This window comes from Triturus cristatus, chromosome 5_1, assembly GCF_964204655.1.
Source record: "Triturus cristatus chromosome 5_1, aTriCri1.1, whole genome shotgun sequence".
NCBI lineage: Eukaryota > Metazoa > Chordata > Amphibia > Caudata > Salamandridae > Triturus > Triturus cristatus.
This window is the reverse complement of record NC_140587.1, coordinates 416,821,030-416,846,518: the sequence shown is the minus strand read 5'-3', so window position 1 is coordinate 416,846,518 and position 25,489 is coordinate 416,821,030. Positions and strand designations below refer to the sequence as shown.

At 44.6% G+C, this 25,489-nt stretch overlaps 1 protein-coding gene across 3 annotated transcripts in view; it reads left to right on the top strand.

The window, feature by feature from the left end:
- The window catches only part of SPAG1 (sperm associated antigen 1), a 1,022,992-nt gene that overhangs the window by 342,187 nt on the left and 655,316 nt on the right, over window positions 1-25,489 (top strand). For all 3 annotated transcript variants that reach the window (XM_085605177.1, XM_085605176.1, XM_085605178.1), the window contains one exon: window positions 18,409-18,539. In XM_085605177.1, the coding sequence (XP_085461303.1) occupies window positions 18,409-18,539 (131 nt within the window). The remainder of the gene's footprint in view (window positions 1-18,408; window positions 18,540-25,489) is intronic.

The following is a 25,489-nucleotide window of genomic DNA, read 5'->3' as shown; positions in this document are numbered from 1 at the left end:
TTTGAGTTCCGTCCCTACCACCTTTTTGAACTCTTTGTCTTGGAGGAACCATGCGTTCAGCCTCCATTTTTGGCGGGCTGAGGGAGGGGGAGCCCCTGTACTGAGGAGCACCGGAGAGTGGTCAGAAATACCTCTCGGCAGGATGCGAATGTCTACAACCTCGGAGCAGTCAGTAGCGGGGACAAAGATCGCATCTATGCGCGCCTGTGTGTGGTGGGCCGCAGACGTGTGTGAAGGTAGCGGTGCGAGGATGCCACGTGCCCCACGCATCACAAAGGCCTAACACCTCGGACCAGTTCCGTAGCTGCTTCGCTTGTGCCATTCGGGAGGGGGAGTGAGGGTCCGTTGCATCCAGGGCCGGGGAGAGACTGCATTAAAATCACCACCAATGATGGTGGTGCCCAGAGGGAGTGTGTTCAGCAGTTTGTGTAAGTGTTGGCGTGAGCATCGATGGGGGGGAATACATGGACATGATATTGAGGGGAGAGCCTGCCAAGGAGCCGCAAATTGACACGAAGGTGCTCCGAGGGTTGTGGGTCGCCTGGGAAAGGACAAAGGGCAGAGTGTGTTTCATAAGGATGGCCACCCCACGGGAGCCCCTGGAGAAGCCTGAATGCCATACCCTACAGTACCCATAGCGAGCCAAGAAGGGACAACAATTACCCAGGAGGTGTGTTTCTTGGAGTAGGAGGATGTCCGTGTGAAGGCGTTGCGCATCATAGCGCAGGAGCGCCGTGTGCTTAAGCCGGTCTAAGAGACCATTAACATTCCATGACAAGACATGGAAAGATGCCCTGGGCGTAGTGTTTTCGGTCATGGCGGGTGGTATTTGGGTACGGGACGTGTCATCTCAGAGAGGTGCGTGAACGTGTGTGGGCGCCCACAGAGATACGGGTGGTTGCGTACAATGAGGACAAACCCAGCCCTTGGAGAAGAAGTGCATGTCTAGGGAAAAAACAATCCCAAACCTCCCCCCACCCTACACTTCGAGAACGGACGCATCTGTCGACCCCCCATTTAACAAGGCCAAACTAAAACGCTCGGATTGGTTGTGTGGAGGACCCCTCCAGAAGAACGGATAAGCAATGGATCAGCATTAAAACAAGTGAAAAGATGGTTTATTTTAAGACACTGATTCCTTTAAGGAACCGGTGCTGGTTTAAAAAAAAAAAAGTTTCCTATTTGGGAATGCGTTCAAGTCTTGGTGGTCTGCTGTTCCTTGTCCTAGCCAAAACCAAAGGAAATGATGGACGGAGTGTTGAACATTGCAAGCACTCACCCCCAGTCAACTGATCTGGGTTTAATCCATCACCGTTCTTTAGCCCACTCTGCCACCCCAGTTCAGACATGGCCATATGCAAATTAGTCTGACCCTGTGCCTCATGGGAACAGTCCAGCCCGAACTGCCAAGCCATGTCTTCCCTGGACCGGAAACAAGCTTCCTAGGACCGGTTTCTGGCATTTCAGCCGTTTTCAGCCAGGCTTGCTTGAATCCAGTGGCAAAGTGAGCAAGGGACTCATGTCTGAGCATACCCTGCCAACTTATGGCGAACAAAGCAAAAACCAAGGGAAATGATGGACGGAGTGTTGAACATTGCAAGCACTCACCCCCAGTCAACTGATCTGGGTTTAATCCATCACCGTTCTTTCGCCCACTCTGCCACCCCAGTTCAGACATGGCCATATAAAATCAGTCTGACCCTGTGCCTCATGGGAACAGTCCAGCCGAACCGCCAAGCCATGTCTTCCCTGGACCGCAAACAAGCTTCCTAGGACCGGTTTCTGGCATTTCAGCCGTATTCAGCCAGGCTTGCTTGAATCCAGTGGCAAAGTGAGCAAGGGACTCACGTCTGAGCATACCCTGCCAACTTATGGCGAACAAAGCAAAAACCAAAGGAAATGATGGACGGAGCGTTGCATCCAGGGCCGGGAAGAGACTGCATTAAAATCACCACCAATGATGGTGGTGCCCAGAGGGAATGTGTTCAGCAGTTTGTGTAAGTGTGGGCGTGAGCATCGGTGGGGGGGAATACATGGACATGATATTAAGGGGAGAGCCTGCCAAGGAGCCGCAAATTGACACGAAGGTGCTCCGAGGGTTGTGGGTCGCCTGGGAAAGGACAAAGGGCAGAGTGTGTTTCATAAGGATGGCCACCCCACAGGAGCCCCTGGAGAAGCCTGAATGTCATACCCTACCGTACCCATAGCGAGCCAAGAAGGGACAACAATTACCCAGGAGGTGTGTTTCTTGGAGTAGGAGGATGTCCGTGTGAAGGCGTTGCGCATCATAGCGCAGGAGCGCCGTGTTCTTAAGCCGGTCTAAGAGACCATTAACATTCCATGACAAGACATGGAAAGATGCCCTGGGCGTAGTGTTTTCGGTCATGGCGGGTGGTATTTGGGTACGGGACGTGTCATCTCAGAGAGGTGCGTGAACGTGTGTGGGCGCCCACAGAGATACGGGTGGTTGCGTACAATGAGGACAAACCCAGCCCTTGGAGAAGATGTGCATGTCTAGGGAAAAAACAATCCCAAACCTCCCCACACCCTACACTTCGAGAACGGACGCATCTGTTGACCCCCCATTCAACAAGGCCAAACTAAAACGCTCGGATTGGTTGCGTGGAGGACCCCTCCAGAAGAACGGATAAGCAATGGATCCGCATTAAAACAAGTGAAAAGATGGTTTATTTTAAGACAATGATTCCTTTAAGGAACCGGTGCTGGTTTAAAAAAAAAAAAAGTTTCCTATTTGGGAATGCGTTCAAGTCTTGGTGGTCTGCTGTTCCTTGTCCTAGCCAAAACCAAAGGAAATGATGGACGGAGTGTTGAACATTGCAAGCACTCACCTCCAGTCAACTGATCTGGGTTTAATCCATCACCGTTCTTTAGCCCACTCTGCCACCCCAGTTCAGACATGGTCATATGCAAATCAGTCTGACCCTGTTCCTCATGGGAACAGTCCAGCCCGAACTGCCAAGCCATGTCTTCCCTGGACCGGAAACAAGCTTCCTAGGACCGGTTTCTGGCATTTCAGCCGTCTTCAGCCAGGCTTGCTTGAATCCAGTGGCAAAGTGAGCAAGGGACTCACGTCTGAGCATACCCTGCCAACTTATGGCGAACAAAGCAAAAACCAAAGGAAATGATGGACGGAGTGTTGAACATTGCAAGCACTCACCCCCAGTCAACTGATCTGGGTTTAATCCATCACCATTCTTTAGCCCACTCTGCCACCCCAGTTCAGACATGGCCATATGCAAATCAGTCTGACCCTGTGCCTCATGGGAACAGTCCAGCCCGAACTGCCAAGCCATGTCTTCTCTGGACCGGAAACAAGCTTCCTAGGACCGGTTTCTGGCATTTCAGCCGTCTTCAGCCAGGCTTGCTTGAATCCAGTAGCAAAGTGAGCAAGGGACTCACGTCTGAGCATACCCTGCCAACTTATGGCGAACAAAGCAAAAACCAAAGGAAATGATGGACGGAGCTTTGCATCCAGGGCCGGGAAGAGACTGCATTAAAATCACCACCAACGATGGTGGTGCCCAGAGGGTGTGTTTGTGTGGGCGTGAGCATCGATGGGGGGGAATACATGGGCATGATATTGAGGGGAGAGCCTGCCAAGGAGCCGCAAATTGACACGAAGGTGCTCCGAGGGTTGTGGGTCGCCTGGGAAAGGACAAAGGGCAGAGTGTGTTTCATAAGGATGGCCACCCCACGGGAGCCCCTGGAGAAGCCTGAATGCCATACCCTACCGTACCCATAGCGAGCCAAGAAGGGACAACAATTACCCAGGAGGTGTGTTTCTTGGAGTAGGAGGATGTCCGTGTGAAGGCGTTGCGCATAGCGCAGGACCGCCGTGTGCTTAAGCCGGTCTAAGAGACCATTAACATTCCATGACAAGACATGGAAAGATGCCCTAGGCGTAGTGTTTTCGGTCATGGCGGGTGGTATTTGGGTACGGGACGTGTCATCTCAGAGAGATGCGTGAACGTGTGTGGGCGCCCACAGAGATACGGGTGGTTGCGTACAATCAGGACAAACCCAGCCCTTGGAGAAGATGTGCATGTCTAGGGAAAAACAATCCCAAACCTCCCCCCATCCCCCTCCCCCTACCCTACACTTCGAGAATGGACGCATCTGTCGACCCCCCATTTAACAAGGCCAAACTAAAACGCTCGGATTGGTTGCGTGAAGGACCCGTCCAGAAGAACGGATAAGCAATGGATCAGCATTAAAACAAGTGAAAAGATGGTTTATTTTAAGACACTGATTCCTTTAAGGAACCGGTGCTGGTTTAAAAAAAAAAAAAATCCTATTTGAGAATGCGTTCAAGTCTTGGTGGTCTGCTGTTCCTTGTCCTAGCCACTCACATGATGATGCAAATAGTGACCTACTTAATTAATATTCTTTAGGCAGGTCATTCTGGGACACCCTGCCATCACCCCCTCCCGCAGCTGGACATTTTGGAAAGGGGCTCAATCGCTCATAGGTTACATTTGCAAAATAAAAGGCTCCTAGTAAGTTATTTCCCAATTTGTACCCACAGTTTGTGACCTTCCTTTTCAGCATCAAGCTTGTGGTTTCTTGGCAAACAATTGTAAGATGTTTTGTGAACTGTACGCAACTTTACTTGAAGCTTGTGTGAGATCCCCAGAAAGAGGCTTGTTCCATACATACAGCTAGGGCGAGGGCTGCCGCTCTGATGAAAGCTTTGGGTCCTTTCAGATGTGTGCCCTGCACCCACCTAGGGGGCATCATTGGGATCAGACACGTTGTCCCACCTTGATCTTTCATCCTCTTCTGTTGAAAGGATGCGCTGTGATAACAACACCCTGTGTTTCAACTTACCATGTGTGCTTTTCATCTCATCCTATTTAAAAAAAAAAAAAATGTTATAGTTGTTGCTGTTCTTGCTGCCTGATTTTGTTTAAGTTGTTTTTGTGTTCATTTTTTGTCTCATTACATTGGCAATCTATGGTTGGAGAATCTGGCTTTGACAATTGCATTCGTTGCCATTCTCCCATATCTAATGGAAATATCTTTTTAAATGTTTTTGCACCGTCATAAAGTTTCAACAACAGTTTAACCTCCCAAACAAAAAAAGCACCGGCCCAGCGTCCTTAACTGTCGTCCCCTTATCATTCCAGCCTAAGCTCTCTTGGAAATCTGCATATGTGCCCGCCCTGGCTGCTCTTGAAATGGGACTTTAGGGGTGAATTGTCTCGTTTGTTGTTCATTTATTTTATCTTATGCGTTTTTATATAGCGCGGACTTTACCCGAAGGTGTCAGAGCGCTTCACAATAGGAGCAGTAATGATACATGAGGCGAAAATTACAAGTGAGCATGTTACAAAAGCAAACGTTAGGTTACATGAGGCAATTGTGCAAGTATCAAGAACAAACATGGCCCGGCCCGGCCCGTCTAGCTGGGCAAACATGCAGCTGGAGATCGTGGTGGTGTGCGTTTGTAAACGTGAGGTAGTGCTGCGATCGCCTTTCGGGTGTTCTCGGCGCCTCGTTGAGGTGGTTTGTTGAAGGCCAGTGACTGCCGGTCACCTCTCGAGCGCATGGCACAGCCTGACCTGGCCGGCCTGTAATCCTGCTGGAGAAGTTATTTTCGGCCCTGCATGCATTATCCGCTCGAAGCTCCTTTCAGGGGATTTACGTTGGTGCCTCTGGGTACAGATTGCGTCCGCAATTCATTAGATGGGCGGTTGATTCCGTTCTGTGCAGAAACGCGCGCATTCTAAGGCAGATCGTTAGGAAATGTTTTTGTTTAAAATAATGCTACCCGTGTCGTGGTCGGCGGATGAAGGGTGTACACTATCGTTCAAGCTCCAGTCCAATCATTTCACATTTATTGAATTAAAGCGTGTCTGCTGCGTTGTTCACCTCCACCTCGGTTCAGCCTGGCAGAGGGCAACGCCATAGGAAAAAGCAAATTATCAGAGCTTTGCCCAGCGCTCGAAAGGAAAAGCACCTCATTGGTTAATTTGCAATTGCCTGAAAAGCGATGCAGACCCACAAACTTCTTCCTGGTCCTCTTTTTCCAAGGACTTTTTCGTTTCTCTCTTGAGTTTGTATTCGTTGGCGCCTTGAATACAAACATCACAAGGCGGACCGGAAGCGTGTGTGCATGTGACTGTGCTCTGTTTGTGCTAATATTCCCTCCTGTATGATTGTGTAGTGTGTGATTGTGCTGCTGATTGGATGGGACTTTGCCAGGGGTTAATTCTGTGCTGTGTTGTGCACATGGTGGTGAGATGCTTCAGTCTAGTGTATGCGGTTAGAGTGAGGCCATTTGTAGGTGAGATTGACACAGTGGCGTGTTGTGTTATTGTTGGGCTTAGGTTGCTTTGAATGTCCGATGGATGCCCAGACATGGGTTATCGGAGGTGGCTCGCTTGCATGTGCTATGATTGTTCATAATGTATTAAATAAGGGTTTTTGATGTAAACGGTGAGAGTGATCATATGAGAGATAGTTCTCCGAAACCCGAGGTGCCTTTCTTTTACATTAGTGGTGTTGGGTGGTGCTCTCAGGTGGTGAATAGTCACCCCTGGTTGTCCTGTAAGGGAAAAACTCAAGGAGATGCAGTGCAGTCTTCACTTACACAAATCCTACAACTCGTCGATCAGCGCAAGGCATTAATAAATGTTGAACAAATTTATATTGAGGATACTTTTAATTATGGTGAGTGAATTCACAGTAAGAAAAACCAGCACGTGCGGGTATCTTACAGATAAAAGTTAAGTTATTCACATTTGTAGAACATCTTCTACCTTTAGTAAGGAATTGTAGAACTGTCCTGATCTGGGCATCCTTTTTGCAGAGTTGGTAGGCTGGTGTTTTACAACACAAAAGCGAGAGAGAGGTGTGTGTCCACATAAGTTGGGCGTCCTGTTAGAGGGTACTAGGCCCACCCTGGCAGTGGCGGCAGTCAGAGCGCAGCCAGCTGTAGCTCCATGATTGGTACAGACCAAATGAGGGCAAACCGAGAATGGGTTCTGTATCCGTCAGTACTAGCCACCAGTCGTGGGTCGTTGGCATGCCAGAGGGACGTGCAGGTCCCACACAATGAGAAAAAAGCTGGTCCCCAGCGAGAAATGCCGAGCCTCAGAGCGATGAGTGATGGGAGTTCAAAGGGAATGGATGGAGAACCAGTGCAGGTTTTATGGTGCAAGTGGTATATGGAAAAGTGGTTGGTATTCCTTGTCCCTCTTGACGGACACATTTGATGAATTGTGTTTCTATGACATAACGCATGCAGTTTAAGCGTAATGCTTGCAGTTTATTCCTACACTGTGACTATTCCGTTGACTCGATGCCCCAGCATTTGTTTCACAGGATAGGACTAGTGTTTCTTCTGTGATTTGCTGGTGTCATCTTAAGTTCTGGCAGTATTGGGAGGCAGAACATTTTTGCTCTTCGTGTGCCTTTATTGTTTTAGCTTCCTTGTAATGTTTGTTTTAAGATTTGCTTAAATACCAAAGCAGAAGTGTACGTTTTGATGGAAGCTGTTTATTTTCATCTGCAAGGGTGCAAATAGACGGAGTTCAGGGCAGATGTTCCAGCCCTACTCTCTAGGAGCTTTCACTTTTATTCTTGTTGGTCTGCGCAAACAGTTTATGGCAGCTGTCCTATTCATCCCAAGGTCTAGCCCCCCTGTTTATATACTAGCCATGCAGTCAGGTGGGTCTTCTGTGCTCTGAGATTGTACTAAGATCTTTATTGAATCTTCTAACGTCGAGGCAGGGTATGAAACCACTTTCATCCTCATAAGATTATGGCTTTTACACTGATCTATTGGACGCAGTTACTAATGTAGACTGGAAAGTGGGTGTGGCACTAAGAGCGTCAGACTTCCTGATGCTGATTCTGGAGGCCATCCTTCATCTCTTCCTGGTTACAGTGATCATTCAGATGCGATTCAGTGCTCGCCTGTGGGTTGTGTAGATTTGTTGCTTGAGAAAATGAGTAGTTTGATCAATTGCTTCTTGATGCTAGGTGGTTCATTTCTTCTAAATCCAGGTTTTTGGTACAGGGTGAGAGACACACCTTCCTCTAAAAGTGCCAGCTGTAGGGAAGTTGAGCAGGCTTTTGTCATATCACTCCCAAACAGGACAGTTGGCTTGGGTAAAATCTATTCATCTGGCAAACCATTCTGTATAATGCGGCACATTTTGTGTTCGTATTACTGTCATTTTGACATTTTTACACATGGTAATACTGTCTGGCCAAAGCTTGTTAGCACTACTTTAACACCCAAACACGTCAATAAACAATTGAAAGATGTTCAGTCAATCTTTGCAAAGAGTTTTCCATTGCGCAGGAACACGCCGCCACATTTTTAGTTATTTATGATCCTTTCGAGCAAGACATTTTTTTCAGTTAAAATTTGCAGATAATGCAGCAGATGATGGATTATGTGTCAAATGCTGCCCATTAATAATTATGTGAAAGATGCCGTGGCTGCTCTATCACATAATTCCAGTGACCCTGTCTATAGCCTTTATGAGGCAGTGTCATCCTGCTTCTCTGTGAATTTCTGGCTACTCTGCAGTACCACTTTTTTCCGGAGCTCAGAGAGGCTCAAACTGCATCTGCTAGGTGCAATGCAACACTCTACTTATCGCTAGAGGAGTAGGAACAAGCAGATTTGTTTGGCAGCAGGTTCAGAACCAATTGTTCCTGAGGCCCTTCTTAAATTTGAAGTTGCCTAACGTTGATGGTCAAGAAGATACGGGGATGAGGGCATGGAGTCAAGTTCTTTCGCCTATTGTAGAACTTGAAAGTAGAATGGAGCCAATACCTTTTTCAGCAACATTACCTAGGCGGGTATCCAGGCAACATTGAGTTTTTCTTAAAATGCTAGGTCTCCGCCCTGTACACCCTGTCAGTTCATTACTTACCCATCTGTTTTTAGTACTCTTCAAGGTTCATTTAGGTTAAGGTACTGATCACCTGGCCAACAATTCACAGATTTTACTATTCAGGTATTTTTCTGGTTTGTAATGCCATCTTAGGTGTTTTGCTACACACGGGAATACAAGGAAAAGCCACCACCAGGAGTCCAAGACTTGAACACTGATTGGAACAGCCTGTTGGCTCTTTCCCTCTGAATGATTCCGACACATTCTTTCATATACACATTTAGTTCTCACACTCTGCCTTAATTATCAATGTAGGTGGCAGAATTACTCTCTTCGTCTTCTCTTGCCCAAGTCTGTCATGAATCCCTTTATGGAGTCCACAAATGATGGCCCATTAAGCCCCTTGAAGGGAGCAGAGCCAAGACTGATCAACATTTTCTTTTTAGCTGCCAGTATCTTTTATTGTCAGTTTTCCTGGGCATTCTTGGAGGAGCATGTAAGAGTAGTTTGAAGTGTCCTAAAATAGTCCTATTGTAATAAACATTGAGAAACTCTAGCTTCACCGGTGATGCCCCAGAATAAAATACTCCAGAGCGCTGTTCTTTCAAATGGAGATCCAGGCTTTGGTGCATGGTTTTGCAGAGCTAGATGCTTCATATTGGTAATCTTGGAAACTTATTGTTCTGTGCCCAGGGTGGTCCCGCTCGTGGGTGGAATGTTAAGGGGAAGTTCTAGGGCTCAGTTTGGGAGATTCTATGGAGGACGGTTGGTGGAGCAAGGGCGATCTGCATGTTGTTCCCATCGTTGGCTGCTCCTATGGAAGTATAAATAAAGTACTCCACTTACTTGAACCTTGCGGGTGCTGTCTTGAATACAACACTTTCCCATCTGTTTTCAGTACTCTTCAAGGTTAATTTAGGTTAAGGTACTGATCACCTGGCCAACAATTCACAGATTTTACTATTCATGTATTTCTCTGGTTTGTATTGACATCTTAGGTGTTTTGCTACACACAGGAGTACAAGGAAAAGCCACCACCAGGAGTCCAAGACTTGAACGCTGATTGGAACAATCTGTTGGCTCTTTCCCTCTGAATGATTTTGATACATTTAGTTCTCACACTTTGCCTTAATTATCATAGCAGGTGGCAGAATTACTCTCTTCGTCTTCTCTTGCCCATGTCTGTCATGGAACCTTTTATGGACCCCACAAATGATGGTCACTGAAGCCCCTTGAAGGGAGCGTAGCCAAGCCTGATGAAGATTTCTTTTGTAGCTGCCAATATCTTTTATTGTCATCTTTTCTGTGCATTTGTAGAGGGTCATGTGAGGTTAGTTCGAAGTATCCTAAAAATAGTCCTTTTGCAATAGGCATTGAGAAACTCTAGCTTCACCGGTGATGCCCCAGCATAAAATACTCCCAAGTGCTGTTCTTGCAAATGGAGATCCAGGCTTTGGTGCATGGTTTTGCAGAGCTAGATGTTTCATATCGGTAAGCTTGAAAAACAGCACATAATGGATAAAGCAAAATTCGAAATCTGTCAGTGTAAGGTAAGGGCATCCCTCAGCAAGAGAAAAGTCCTTGCCTTCTTTATCCTGAATTTTTCAAACCCTGTGAGGACTAAGGATATGAAATATAACTTGTGGAGACGTTCTAAATAAATCTTGCAGGTTCATCTTTGAAGGTAATGAGGTTGCAGGGTAAATGTTTGTAATCCTGAAACAACTCACTGTTACCTTGATCGATGTGGTGTTCAAGTATCGTCGAGGGTACCAGAAGTGAAGCTAATGCATCAGAAGACTGTTGTTCTTCTCTCTTAGCACAAATGAAGCCTCCAAACTGCTGAGCTGAGGCAACGGACCAAATATTTTTCATTTTCAGTGGCTATTATTGGGCCGTTGCAAGTACGAGGAAGACCTTTTTTCCTCCCACACCTAATCCAAAAAGGCAGCCTGGCCGCTTACATGAAGGATGCTTTTTGTACTGCAAAGGGGACCTGGAGGGTGCAGTTAAGCTTACATGTCTTCAATTGACGAATAATTAATTCTCTTGCAATTAAGCAGGCATTCTTTACCAAAGCTCACTCTTTACTTCACATGAAAGACTGCATGAAATATTTAGCAAAGCCCTTCCTAATGTAAGAGGCTTTTTCATCCATGGATATTACCGGAAACTCTGCAAAATGTTTTCCTGTTTCTTATTTTGGCTCTGTAGAGAATCTCGAAGAAGCAGGCGGGATATCTTCCACTATTGTTCTATCGCTTCTATATACCATGTTTGATTAAGGTTATTAGACCAAACATGTCCGCATCAGGGCATACTGTCAGAGAACCACGTTGCAGTTCTTCCCCTTTGGACTTTTGTCAGCAGCCAGAGTATGTTTCAATAAATGATTGCTGCGATGGTGGCCCACCTTCACTTCTAGGATATACATATTTACCGATATACAAAGGAATGGGTGATTAGAGCCAAATTTCCACGTCTATTTTCAGAACACCTGGACAGTACAATCACCATTTTGCATAGCTTGGTGGTGTCAATGAAAACATTTTTCCTTGATGCTTTGGCAGAAAATTCACTTTAAAGGAGCAGTGTAAAACATGGCGCAGGGTTCTGATCTTCCCTGACTTTGAGATAGTGGACAATATTCTCATTAAATGATCTGACAGTTTATGACTGACTGGCAGCAAACGGCCACATGATGAGAAATCTAGTCTCTTGCAGATTAATCACCTGGTACAATAGAATCAGTTCTTAAGAAATCTTTTCATCCCATACATTGCAGTGGTGGGCTAGCGCTTCAAATAAATCGTCTTAAATCAAGAGCTGTTTAGGCTTCCCCAGCCCATGCTTACAGTTATCAACACTGTGGACTTATCCAAATAGGAGTCTACAAATAATCTTGTTATACCTTCAGACTGTCTCTTGTTCATTCAGAGCATTTTCCCACTTCAGGAGGAAGCAGTTGCTGATTGTCACAGACAACTTAGCCATAATGTGATTGGTATGTTTTTTTTCTAATGGAGATGACCCTATCCCAGAGATTCTTAACCGCTCTCCTTTTTCCCTGCTGTTGAAGGTATTATTTTGTTGTTATACCTGATGTGGTATACATATTCTTGGGTCTGCCATCTTCCTTAGCCACTGTGATGGGCAAAAAAGTTGGTAGAACAAACAATATGTCATGCCTTATATGGATCCTCTTACTCGGTTCTGCTGATCGGCAGCTGGAGCTGCACATTGGAATTAAGCACCACTACATCAATACTGCTACCAAAAGATTGTTGATACAGTCTGATGTCTAGAAAGGTGATTCATAGAAGGGCTCTTAGAGATGCTAAGGCTCCATCAGAAGCAATGTTACTTACTGTGCATAAATTATTCTTATGAAGGATCCTTCTAACTGCCGATCCCTCACCCTTTGGATCTTCTCCAGGCATCAGACTAGATCTAAAAACTTAAACACAGTACTCCTGTGTGCTGGTGGGTAGTGTAGTGCGGCTCCGCATCAACGTTGTTCTTTTCAGAAACTGACGCGCGGAGCAACAAATATGTGCCATCCATGCACGTGTATGGACTGTTGCGCCCTGAATTTCTTGGTCCATCAGGATTGTTGCAACAAGTAGAGGCCTGCAGAGAGACATACTCCACGTTTTTGCCACTTTATTGATTTGCTCTAGCATGTATTCAGGTCACAAGGATTTGAATGCTCTGCCAATGAGACTTCTACCAGGGGGCTCGCCCTCAGTCCTCTCTGTACCCCATGAACTTGTATAGGGTCCAACATCGACTCTGTTGCTCACTTGGGTCCTGGTACAAACCCTTGTGCCGGTTTCCTTGACATCAATGGTGATGTCAGAGAAGATGTGCAGACCATCGTGCTAAATGACTCTGATCAGAATCCGTCATGACCTCAACCAAGATTGAGCCTTGCTCGAACCATTACGCAATCAATAGGCAATCCTTCAGATACCTTGTCCTCACTATGGGGTAGGGTCCAAACATTACAGTATGAAGAGGAAAATTGATATGAAGAACTTCAAGTTGCCAGTGGTTTGGACGCTTCAACAGATACAGGCCTTGCTCCTTCCCATGGCTCTTCCACTTAGGAGAGTCCATCCTTTGCAACTACTATGCATAGGGCAACAGTTCTAGATTTTCAGCTCTCCACTATGAAAGTTAAGACTCATGCAGATCAGCCTCTACAGAGACCCTGTTACCATTTAATGAAGTTGGTATTGTATTGTAATTGCTTTTATATGGTGCTTACTACCCTTGACGAGGCGCCAAAGCGCTTTTTCGTGGAATAGTACGCTACTCCAGAACCCATAAAGTATTAGTGATGAATTAGTATAGTGAAAATATGAAAGTAATTTGAGTGGTGGATATGTTAGTCAGTTATTTGAATTGAGACGGATAGTGGAGGGATAGAAAAGAGAAAAAGATTTGCATTTATATAATGCTTGCTACCCTTGATGGGGTGTTGAAGTGCTTTTTTGCAAATAGAACGCTACTTTGGAACCCAGAAACGATTAGTGGTGAATTAGTATAGGGAAAATATGAAAGTAATTTGAGTGGTGGATATGTTAGTCAGATTATTTGGGTTGAGAAGGATAGTGGACGGATAGAGAAAGGAAAAAAGGTTTGCATTTGTATATTGCTTGCTACCCCAGATGGGGGGGTAGGAGTTGAACTATTTTTTGTTTTGCGAGTAGCACGCTACTCTGTTAGTGGTGAATTAGTACAGTGAAATATGAAAGTAATTGGAGTGGTGGTCAGTTATTTGTATTGAGAAGGATGTGAAGGGGTAGAAAAGGTAAAAAGGTTTTCATTTATATAGCGCTTGCTACCCCTGATGAGTTGTTAAATGGCTTTTTCGGTGAGTAGCACACGACTCTGGAACACACAAAGGATTATTTGTGAATTAGTATAGTGAAATATGAAATTCATTTGAGTGCTGGACATGTTAGTCTGTTATTTGGATATTCTTTTAGGCATGTGGTCGAAACCATGTTCAGACCTATCTGTTAATAGGCAGGTTGCTCATCTCCATCATCCCAAATCAGGCAACCCAGCCTTTCTTACTCAATGCCAGAGAGTTTAGTGGTAAAGGAGTCCACAAGCTAGATCAGTCCATACGTGTTTCCTTCCACTGCGGGAATCAAAAAGGTTAGAGAAAATTAGAGAAAAAAAATCCTCAGCTATGAGCCTCGCCCTGAGGTCATTGAATGCCAACTGCCTATTAGGCTGCTTATCTTATGCCCTTTGGGATACAGTGGCACAAGTTTTACCAGGTGTTCTGGACAACCTTTTGGCATCCCTTAATCAGGCTATTCAAGACCTTTGCAGTGCTGATAAGTTTGTCATATGTTCAGGCATGCACACACGTGTCTGCTTAGGTTGAGTGAAGTGTACTAGTGTGGCTCTTCACGCGTGGATGAGGTCTACAAGCTTATGCCGAGGTGTCTAGTCATCCTGTACAGGCATGCTGTTTGATGGCTTTTGCATTTTTGGTGAACAACTGATTCTTACCTGGGTCGGCTAAACGAGAGCAGAGCCAAAACACGCTGCCTGGGCCTTTCCAATTCCACAAGACAATTCCACTATCAATTTTGCCCTCTCTATATCTGTGGTTGGGGCTTTCTATTTCACCACCGCTGGCAGCCCATAAGATTTTAAGCTCTATTGTCGGTAGACGCCACAGTTCTTAGCGAGAGAAGTAAAGTCAGAAGGGACAACATGCAGCTCAGTCTTTGCCCCTCCAGCAGCTGAGAAACCTCTTTAATGTGTCCTTACTAGCACAGTCACTTGGTCGGAGGATCCGATATTCCCCCCAGGTCTGGCAGGCCATTGCTGGAAAAGTAGGTCCTTCAAATTGTTCATCGAGGCTATATCTGCTAATTCCTTACTATCCTCTGCACCTTCCACCACCCTTAGGGCAGCTGACAAAGGACTACCTCTCTGCCTTGCAGCAGTAAATACAGACCATCTTGGCCAAAAGAGCCATAGAGAGGATTCCAGCCTCGGAAGTAGGAACTGGGTTTTACTCCTGCTACTTTCATGTGCTGAAGAAGGATGGAGGCCTTTGGCCTATTTTAGATTTCTGCTCTCTCAACGCCTTCCTACGAAAGGACAAATTCAAGATACTCACTCTAGCCCTGGTACTGTCTGCTTTAGACCCCAGAGACTGGATGGTTGAATGCCACCTGCTGGATGTTTGTTTCAATAACACCATCTTGCAGGCCCACAGTCATAGTGCTTCCTTATGGCCTCACCGGTGCCCCTAAGGTTTTCACAAACGTGATGGCTGGTGCATCACACCTTTGATGACTGGCTGTTTAAGTCAGACTTGTCCCATGCAGTCATCAATCACCTCCAGACGATGGCAACCTCTTAACATCGTTAAGGTTTACTCTGGGGAGCTACCGCTTTTCCTCAGGGAATCCCTGTTAGTATCCATTTTCAAGCATGATAGAGACCTAACTTGCCTTTGTTCACACTGGCCTATTGCCATGCTAGAAACTGATTTCAAAATCATGGGGAAAATTTTATCCAACAGATATACTCAGGTTCTCCCGAACTCATACATTGATTCGTCCCAGGGTGAAGTACCTCTCATAACATCAGAGGCCTGTTTCACGACCAGGATCAAACACAGGAGCGGTTTCCCACGCAGCATACCTGATACTAGACCTGGATAAGGCTTTTGACTCACTAACCTGGGACTATCTTTTCCAGATCCTGACTGATGGGAGAGGGCAGGCGCCTCTTGACTTACAAGCGGCTTCTATATACATAGCCCTTCTACCAGGTCTGCTTGGCTAGGCTCATCTCGTTCACCTTCCCTGAAGCTTGCGGCATTCAACAGGAATGCCCCCTACCCTCCTACTATTTGCGATGGCAATGGAGTCACTCACCATCTGGCTGCAGAGGGAGGGTCAAGTCTGGAAATGCCCCTGGTGGACATGCGATATCTCTCTATGCCGCCAATTTGTTCCTGTACCTCAGAGACATCTGCTTGTAACTATCCGCTATACACAATACGCTCCATGCCTTCGCCCAGTCAGCAGACCTCTGCGCAACTGTGCGAAATCCTTCGTTTATCCACCCTACCCTGGCTCAACCCCATGGAGATACACCTTGGGGGACTCCACTTAACTGGGGTGAGACAGACCTGGTACCTGGGGGTTCACCTCTATTATCCCCAATGGACCTCATTGACGACAACTTGCAAACCACACTGACCACATTGAAGCCACGAGTGCAATCCTGTAAAAAAAAAATATCGCTGGCCACCACGTGGAAGATAGCGCTAATGAAAATGGTGATCTTAACTAGGCTCCTTTACTACTTTATGGACCAACCCTTAGTTCCGCCCCTGTTGTCTTCCACGACCTAGATACGTTATTAGGGGATCTCATTTGAGGAATCACCTGCCACCAGATAGCCCCGAAAAAACTGCAGCTGCTGACTGGAGAGAATCGTCTAGGTGCCCCTTTGTTTGAAGCCCGTTACCTGGGCAGTGCAGCTGCAATGGGTAGTCCGATTGCTGGCGGGACGCAACCTAGAAGAGACCTGTTACAGGCTAAGGCCCCTTAAGTTGACCATGATTAGGGGCTTCGTGCTTCCCAAAGTTTTACCTTGCTCCCCATGGTCCCTGGAGGTGCAAGTAATCTGCAGATGTATTGCCAGGGCACACCTCCTCACACTCCGCATTTCCCAGTATGCACCGGCAATCCCGTTACTAGGCCTCCAGCGCTTTCCAGGAACATATTCGGTCACAGATTTGCGCAGTTGTCAGGAACAATCGCTGATCACAAATGGCGACCTTTTTCATCAATGGACACCTCCTTTCCTTTGGCCAACTCCAAACTGACTCTGACCCCCGCTGGGCAATTCTTACTTACCGACAACTGCGTAAAACATGTCCTTCACAGACTCTCTCATTTATCGGTGCTGTTCTAGACAGTCTGATTCTGTGCCTTTTTACCCAGAGTGCAACGTCCAGGACATTCCGGCTATGATCCCAATGTTTCCACCTGGGTTTTGGATCTCATTGCGGATGACTGAATCATGCCAGATGGCACATATGGGCTCTTCTGTGGTCCCTTTTGGTTTGAGGGCTTTGAAGCATCTCACCTTTGGAGGTATGAGGTACCAGTCTTCCACTACTTTGACAACCGGCTGTCCGTTGTCATTCACCACCAGGCCCACGGTGAACCTCTTTACATTGTGGGGGTTCACTGTCAACATGCTTGGGGTTCACTACCAACATGCCGAAGTTACATCTGATTTCTTTGCAGATGCTCCAGTTCAGCTGACCTATTCTGTATACTGTCGGTTTTCATGCTTTTTCCCTGGATCAGAGAGTCCACGACATTCGGACTATGATCTCGATATTTCACCCTCAGTATTGGATCTAAGTGCGGATGAATGTGAGTCTACAGGAGTTGTTGGCCTCCTGCATCCTGCTAACCAATGATGCCAGATGACACATACGGCCTCTGCAGTGGGACCACAAGTCCTAGTGGGCACAGCATCAGGGAAATCTGTCATATCCATTTCGGAGGAAACCATAAAAGATCTTCAGTGGTGGCTCATGGACTGTGGTTTGGCCAGTTGGAGACCCTCCTTTCCCCACCCAGACCTGGCAGTGTTTACAGATCCCTCACTAGTGGGTTGGGGAGGCCATCTGGGAGAGGTGGAGATCCGAGGCCTCTAGTCTCTGGCAGAGACTCAAATGCACATCAACGTGCTGTAGTTGAGGGCAACTCACTTGGTGTTAAAGGTCTTCCTGCACACCATCAGAGGAAAGCAAATGATTTCTCACCAGCAACACTACTGCCATGTTTACTGCAACAAGCAGGGTGGGCTGAGGTATTGTATGTAAGCAAGCTGCAGGCTCTTTCTCTCAAGCCACCTTCTTCAACTTTCTTTCCAAGTAGGTTGGTATTGAGGAACTGAGCTTTTTTCTACTAAAAGTGGTCACTCATGTTCATGTCCGGCAGGTTATCTCCCTTACGGCATTTTTTGCTCCACTACACTCTAAGGAAGAGGAGATATGTCCATTGTTTGGACTCCATGAGGGCACTAAGCTTTTATACCAATCGCACTAAAGGACATTGGGGAGACTGTCAGGTCTTGCGAGGGTTTTCAGGAGCAAAGAGAGTCAAGGCACTGCAAAAAGTGACCATCTCTTGATGGATTGTTCTTTGCATAAATTGCTGCTTAGGATATTTTGAGCAGTCTTCTTGATCAAACAGTTAAAAAGTAACTCCATAGATAAAAAAAAAAGTATTCTTATGCACATTTTAATCCTTTGCCCCGCTCCTTATACTCCTGGATTAACGTTGGAGTATAGTGAAGGTACCAGAGAGGCGTAATTGTGCAACATGTAATTCAGGTATACTGTGTTATGTCTTGTATATATGTTATGTATAAGTATTCCCAAACACATAGTTTATATCATTTGTGAAGGAATTGACAGTCTAAAATGGACCACACTCAATTGATCTATTGTACTTTCTTTACTTAGAAGTATATCAGCCCAGCCCACCATAGCTGCATATAACAACAGAGCCCAAGCAGAAATCAAGAGAGAGAACTGGCAAAATGCTTTGAATGATTGTGAAAAAGTACTGAGTCTGCACCCTGGAAATGTAAAAGGTAAGACCGTTAATATGACATTACTTGATGGTGCTAAACAAACTTCTGTATTATGACACATTTAGAAGCGGAGTTCATCATCACTGCAAAATTATTTTTATTCAAAATCAAACTCAAAATACATTTGACAGAACTTCATGATTAAAAACTTTATTTTAAGGTCCTAATTCTGTTTATATATATATATATATTTTATTCTGGTCTTTGATGTAACGTATACATAGTTTCAGAAAGCATTGGAGAACTTTACAGGGACAAAGCGTAGCCAGGGAACCTCAGAGAGGGAATGGGTAGAACGAGCAGGAAGTCAATTGCAGTAGATGTGTGTGGAAAGGAGAGACTGGTTCAAGCTGTGCATTTGGGAGTGAGTCTGGGTCATCCGTGTAACCACGAGAAACACTGGCTGGCCTGTGAGAACATTTCTACAATTACATCTCTTTTGTTTTTCCCAACCCAGTGGTCCATATATTATTAATGTTGAAAGGAGAAAAGGCTGATTTTTGCATAACTTTCATGTGGCTTATACCAGTCACCTTAGGACACTGCAGGATCCATGTTGTTGAATTATTTAACTGTGAATTGAATCTAGCTCCATCCTGCACATTCGGAGCACTCTTAAGAAATGAAAGATACCAGAAACAGGAGCAAGATCTGAATAGATGTTAACGAAGTGTATATCACACATCATAGAAACTATGCACAACAGGAGACTGTTAGGTTAAGGTTGCAATGGCTGTAGTAATTGCAAGCCTTTTTTGTAGTCCGTGACCTGCCCTTTGTTAGACATAGGTGTGTATGTTTCCATTTGCCGATCTAATGCGCTGCAAGTCATTGTCTAATTCTGCTTCAGTTGAGCACTCATCCCTGTGCAGAATTCCACCAACAATGGCGGAGTTGTCCAACTTGAGTACTCATCGGTTATTAACCAACGAATTACCCATTAGCTAGAAACATCTATAATACTGAGGTATTATTTGCAAAGCATTCTTAGTGTTGAATTAAAATCTGATAGATAGGACACACACTTTCTCACATCCTTTATTTTCTCCTGATTCCTTCCTCACTGAACCCATAGGCAGAAGAGTGCACGATCGCTGCAAATTTCCCCTTGTTCACTTCTCCTTAACACTCCTACTTCCTATCTCACCATGTTATCCAGGTATGGACCATCTTCCATATATCTCTCTGCATTGGTTTCCTCAGTTTCCCATTCCTTGCCATCTATGTGCTTCTTTCGCTCCTCTCCCATCTAGTGCCGGGCTACTTGTGGGGGTTACTTTAAAAAAAAGTAAGTTAAACTATAAGGGTAGGTTTGTTTTTTCTATTGCTTTAATAGATTACTTTTGATGAAAATAAGCCTTTCTTTCCTTTCTAGTCTGTGATGAGGGGCTATAGACATTTGACCAGCTTAATTTATTATTTTTTCTAGGGTACGTTTACATTTGAAAGAAATAAGTATTGCCTCTTTTCCAGAGAGGGTAGCTTCAGGAAGCATTATTGTTGGTATAACTTGCAAAATCTATGACGTTAACCTGTGTTGTTTTAGGTACAAACCGTCTAGTCTGATAATTTTGTAGATGTGGAATGATGTGTTGTGTCATTAAAAATTAATCAGGTAAGGGTATTTATATTTGTTTATTGAGAGTTTTTATACAGCTGCTTATATCTCATTTTGAGCTTCAGAGCACTTTGTGGCTAGAGACTGTTCTGAAAGAGATAGTTTTGAGTTAGAATCCAGTCTGAGAAGAAACTGTCCTAGTCTCATATTATTCAGTGTCTACCCCTGTGGTTGTTAGATTTAGCTAAACGCAAATTGCAACAGTACTGTTTTTACACCTTTGCTGAAAGAGTTTTTGAAATTTGGTTCCACCCCTAGAGTTGGGGTTCAGTGAGTCCACTGTCTGGGTCCCTAGGTTCCCAGAAACCAGCTTCTATGTTTATTTTCTCTGAAGGCTTGTTAAGAGATGAGGTGTGTTATTGTAGATTGATTGTTCTTTCTATTGTAATCAAGGGGAATGGATCACTTGTACCTGTCACCAGGGTTCGGGTGGTTGTTTCCGATATTTGATAAAAAGCCCTCATTCACGTAAAACGGTTCAGGGGCGGTATATCTTGATTCTCCGCCTTGATTTTAACTACGTGACAGCATCATCATAGGGTTTTCTCTCATGCTTCCTCCGCCCGGAGGGAACCACTAGATGTTACAGTAGTGATCAGAGAAAAAATGTAAAAATACAAAAAATTTGAAGTGCTCATGTGGTGTGAAAAATTATGTTGAAAATTCCTCTTGCTGCCTAGACTTAATTTTATTCCGTTCGGTGCAAGGGAAAAAATAAAATACAGAGATGTGCAGATGGGACACGTAAAGGGTCCGCTGCACTTTTAGTCTGAGTAGTTGGTCGACATGTTTCAGCCCCTAATTTGCCCAGAAGGGTCGGGGGGCTTTCTTCAGGACTTCAGGAGAAAGTAATGTGTGAGGGAAATGGGTAATGTCCAAATCCGAGTTGGAAGTTCGAGTGTTACTCAAGTGAACTTGAAAAAGGGGGTAATACCTATGGGGAGAAGGGAGGAGAAAAAGAAGATAGACACACGGATCCTCGTTAGTTCAGGGAGGCCGATGTCTTGGTATGATGAAGCTACATTAATAATACAAAAGCAAATATAGATGGCTAATCTTCAAATACATCATTGTTGTATGGTTTAGCAAGTGGAGATTCGAACACACTGCAAGTAAGGGGATTGAATTGCACAGAGAATAAGTAAATATTAATATTGTGACTAATTTTTGGCACAAAATATAATAATAAAATAAAAATAAAATAAACAAGATGGAGAAATTCACGCACATACTGTTGGATGGAACGTACGGCTTGGTTAGTTGAGCGTACATGGACATCCCACACTGCATTCTGCGTTTTTCATAGATTAATTTATCTGCCAAGTCTGTTACAAAGTAACAAAGGGTCGTGTATGTATCCTTAAAGTGCCAAGCATAAGTGGTAATCATCTATTTTGGTTATTAATGCGTCGTGATCGAGAGGTGCATCCTGGCCAGATAGTCGCACACGGACATACAATGCGTGTAAGTTATCGGCTACACAAACTACTCTCACAATGTTATCCATACAGATATTGGTTGTAGAGTTAGAGGACTAAAGAAAAACATGTAATGCATGCAGAGTTCGAGGGCTTAAAAAAGATATGCAATTATGGTGCCCAGGTGTCTGAAGATGTATTGCTGATTAGCGCGGCAAGGGACAAGCAGTGCTAATGCGCGTACCTTCGAAGGTTCAGGTTCAGAACTTCGTGGGGATAACAAGGGTGCGTGTTTACTGTAAGGGTAAAAGGACAAGAGGAAAAGAAGTATTTTAGAAAATGGAGAGTCAAAGGTACAACGTTACGTGACTTCTTCGAAGGCTCTGGGTGTTTCTTCCTACCGCGATTCCGTAGCGAGCACGACTTGTGCTGACGCTGTCTTCCTGTTACCGGGAAGACCCGGAGGGCGGGATTAAATAAGCCAGTATGTGTATGGAAGACAGACTCATTATGGGAACATAACAAAAGTATGTATTGATAGACACAACATGAAAAAAAAAATATTTATTAAATAAAAGTGGAAATTAAAGCCCACGGAGATGCCACTGTTTTAAGTGCTCAGTGGGAATTCGAATCGTGTCGTTAGTAAATAAATGATCAGTATCGCATCGGTTTTAGGTGTCGTGTCTGAAAAGGCTCTCTCTCGGTTGATTTCTTGCTCTCTTCTGGCATTTGTTGATTGTTTTGACAGGGTAATCACGCTTGGAAAGTTTTGTGCAGAGGTCTTGTGCTTGTGTCTTGTACTCTTTGAGTTCACTGTAGTTCCTTTTTAGGCGCAGAAACTGACTATATGGGAGGTTTTCACTTAGGGGACGGGGGTGGAAACTGTTATATGAACGGAGACTATTTTTGGCAGTCGGTTTGAAAAAGGTTTTGGTCTTGATGACATTGTTTTCTACATAGATATCTTTTGAAAGATCAGACCTTTACCAGTGAGACTATGCTACTTGTGGGACTAGATGTGGGAAGTCTAGACACAAGCTTATCACAGCAAGCTACCCTAAACACTCTCGAAGATCTGCTCTTTGAACAAGACTGGCCATACCACACACCCAGACATTTCGTGTTGGAATGCTGCAGACTGGCTCTTACTGAAAACTATTTTGAATATGACGGCACACTCTACCAACAATGCCACGGTACTTCCATGGGAAGTACCTTCGCTCCAAGTGTGGCGGGTCTCTACGTGAGCAATTTTGAGAGCACCTACATACAAAATGACAAGAATCCATTCCTTTCCAAGATTCTTTTTTGGAAAAGATACATAGACGACGTCATCATGTTCTGGGAAGGCTCAGAAGAGAACCTACAAGACTTCTATAACTGGATCAATACACAAGACCAATGTCTCAGGTTCACTTATAATGCCAACAGGGAACAACTAGACTTCCTGGACCTCAATATCTCTGTAGAAAACAATGTCATCAAGACCAAAACCTTTTTCAAACCGACTGCCAAAAATAGTCTCCTTTCATATAACAGTTTCCACCCCTGTCCCCTAAGAGAAAACCTGCCATATAGTCAGTTTCTGCGCCTAAAAAGGAACTGCAGTGAACTCAAAGAGTACAAGACACAAGCACAAGACCTCTGCACAAAACGTTCCAAGCGTGATTACCCTGTCAAAACAATCAACAAATGCCAGAAGAGAGCAAGAAATCAACCGAGAGAGAGCCTTTTAGACACGACACCTAAAACAACAGCACCTGACAAATTGACCTGTGTTACTACATATAGTATAGTCAGTAACTCAGTCAAAAAAATCATCAATAAAAACTGGCGCATTTTGACATCAGGCGCTCTGGATTGGCCGAAACCCCTGTTCGCCAACAGACGAACAAGAAACTACAAAGATATGTTGGTCCACACACTACCACTAGAACCTAGGTCAAGTCCGGCCATGAACACCTTGTGGGCTTTACCTCCAGTGATCGGCCATTTTCCGTGCGGCCATTGCTCCGTCTGTAATCTGACAGAGACCACCAAAACCATAGAGTTAACACCCAAATTGATCTGGACAATGAGACAACACACTAATTGCAATACGACCCATGCAATTTACATGATCACTTGTCCATGTAACCACAGATACATTGGCATGACATGCCGCAAAGTCAAGCAAAGAATCTGCGAACACAGGAGTAATGTGAAGTGCAAACGAGGAACAACGAAAATGAGCAGTCACTACATTGATCACCCACATACTCTGAATGATCTCAAATGGATCATACTCGAAACCTTAACTTCCAAACCGTCCAACGCAGAGAAGTTACTTTTTGAAAAGGAACAAAGATGGGTGCATCGCTTAAAGACCAATCAAAAAGGACTTAATGATGATATTCCTTGGTTGAGTGTCTAGAAAAATCAGACATCATATCACAATGATAAATGATCATGAGCCAGCCTAACCAAAAACCCCCCAACCGTCCCCCCTCCCACTTTTTAACTACCCTTCCTTCTGGAGCAAGAGACGCACTGTCCCTACATTTAGCATTTACTACATGTTTTACCATACATCAAAGTGGTAAATATGAGATTATTTGTCTTGCCCCTACCTTTTTGAACAAATATCACTTCACCGATGCGATACTGATCATTTATTTACTAACGACACAATTCGAATTCCCACTGAGCACTTAAAACAGTGGCATCTCCGTGGGCTTTAATTTCCACTTTTATTTAACAAATAATTTTTTTTTCTTGTTGTGTCTATCAATACATACTTTCGTTATGTTCCCATAATAAGTCTGTCTTCCATACACATACTGGCTTATTTAATCCCGCCCTCCGGGTCTTCCCCGTAACAGGAAGACAGCGTCAGCACAAGTCGTGCTCGCTACGGAATCGCGGTAGGAAGAATCACCCAGAGCCTTCGAAGAAGTCACGTAACGTTGTACCTTTGACTCTCCATTTTCTAAAATACTTCTTTTCCTCTTGTCCTTTTACCCTTACAGTAAACACGCACCCTTGTTATCCCCACGAAGTTCTGAACCTGAACCTTCGAAGGTACGCGCATTAGCACTGCTTGTCCCTTGCCGCGCTAATCAGCAATACATCTTCAGACACCCGGGCACCATAATTGCATATCTTTTTTAAGCCCTCGAACTCTGCATGCATTACATGATTTTCTTTAGTCCTCTAACTCTACAACCAATATCTGTATGGACAACATTGTGAGAGGAGTTTGTGTAGCCGATAACGTACACGCATTGTATGTCCGTGTGCGACTATCTGGCCAGGATGCACCTCTCTATCACGACGCATTAATAACCAAAATAGATGATTACCACTTATGCTTGGCACTTTAAGGATACATACACGACCCTTTGTTACTTTGTAACAGACTTGGCAGATAAATTAATCTATGAAAAACGCAGAATGCAGTGTGGGATGTCCATGTACGCTCAACTAACCAAGCCGTACGTTCCATCCAACAGTATGTGCGTGAATTTCTCCATCTTGTTTATTTTATTTTTATTTTATTATTATATTTTGTGCCAAAAATTAGTCACAATATTAATATTTACTTATTCTCTGTGCAATTCAATCCCCTTACTTGCAGTGTGTTCGAATCTCCACTTGCTAAACCATACAACAATGATGTATTTGAAGATTAGCCATCTATATTTGCTTTTGTATTATTAATGTAGCTTCATCATACCAAGACATCGGCCTCCCTGAACTAACGAGGATCCGTGTGTCTATCTTCTTTTTCTCCTCCCTTCTCCCCATAGGTATTACCCCCTTTTTCAAGTTCACTTGAGTAACACTCGAACTTCCAACTCGGATTTGGACATTACCCATTTCCCTCACACATTACTTTCTCCTGAAGTCCTGAAGAAAGCCCCCCGACCCTT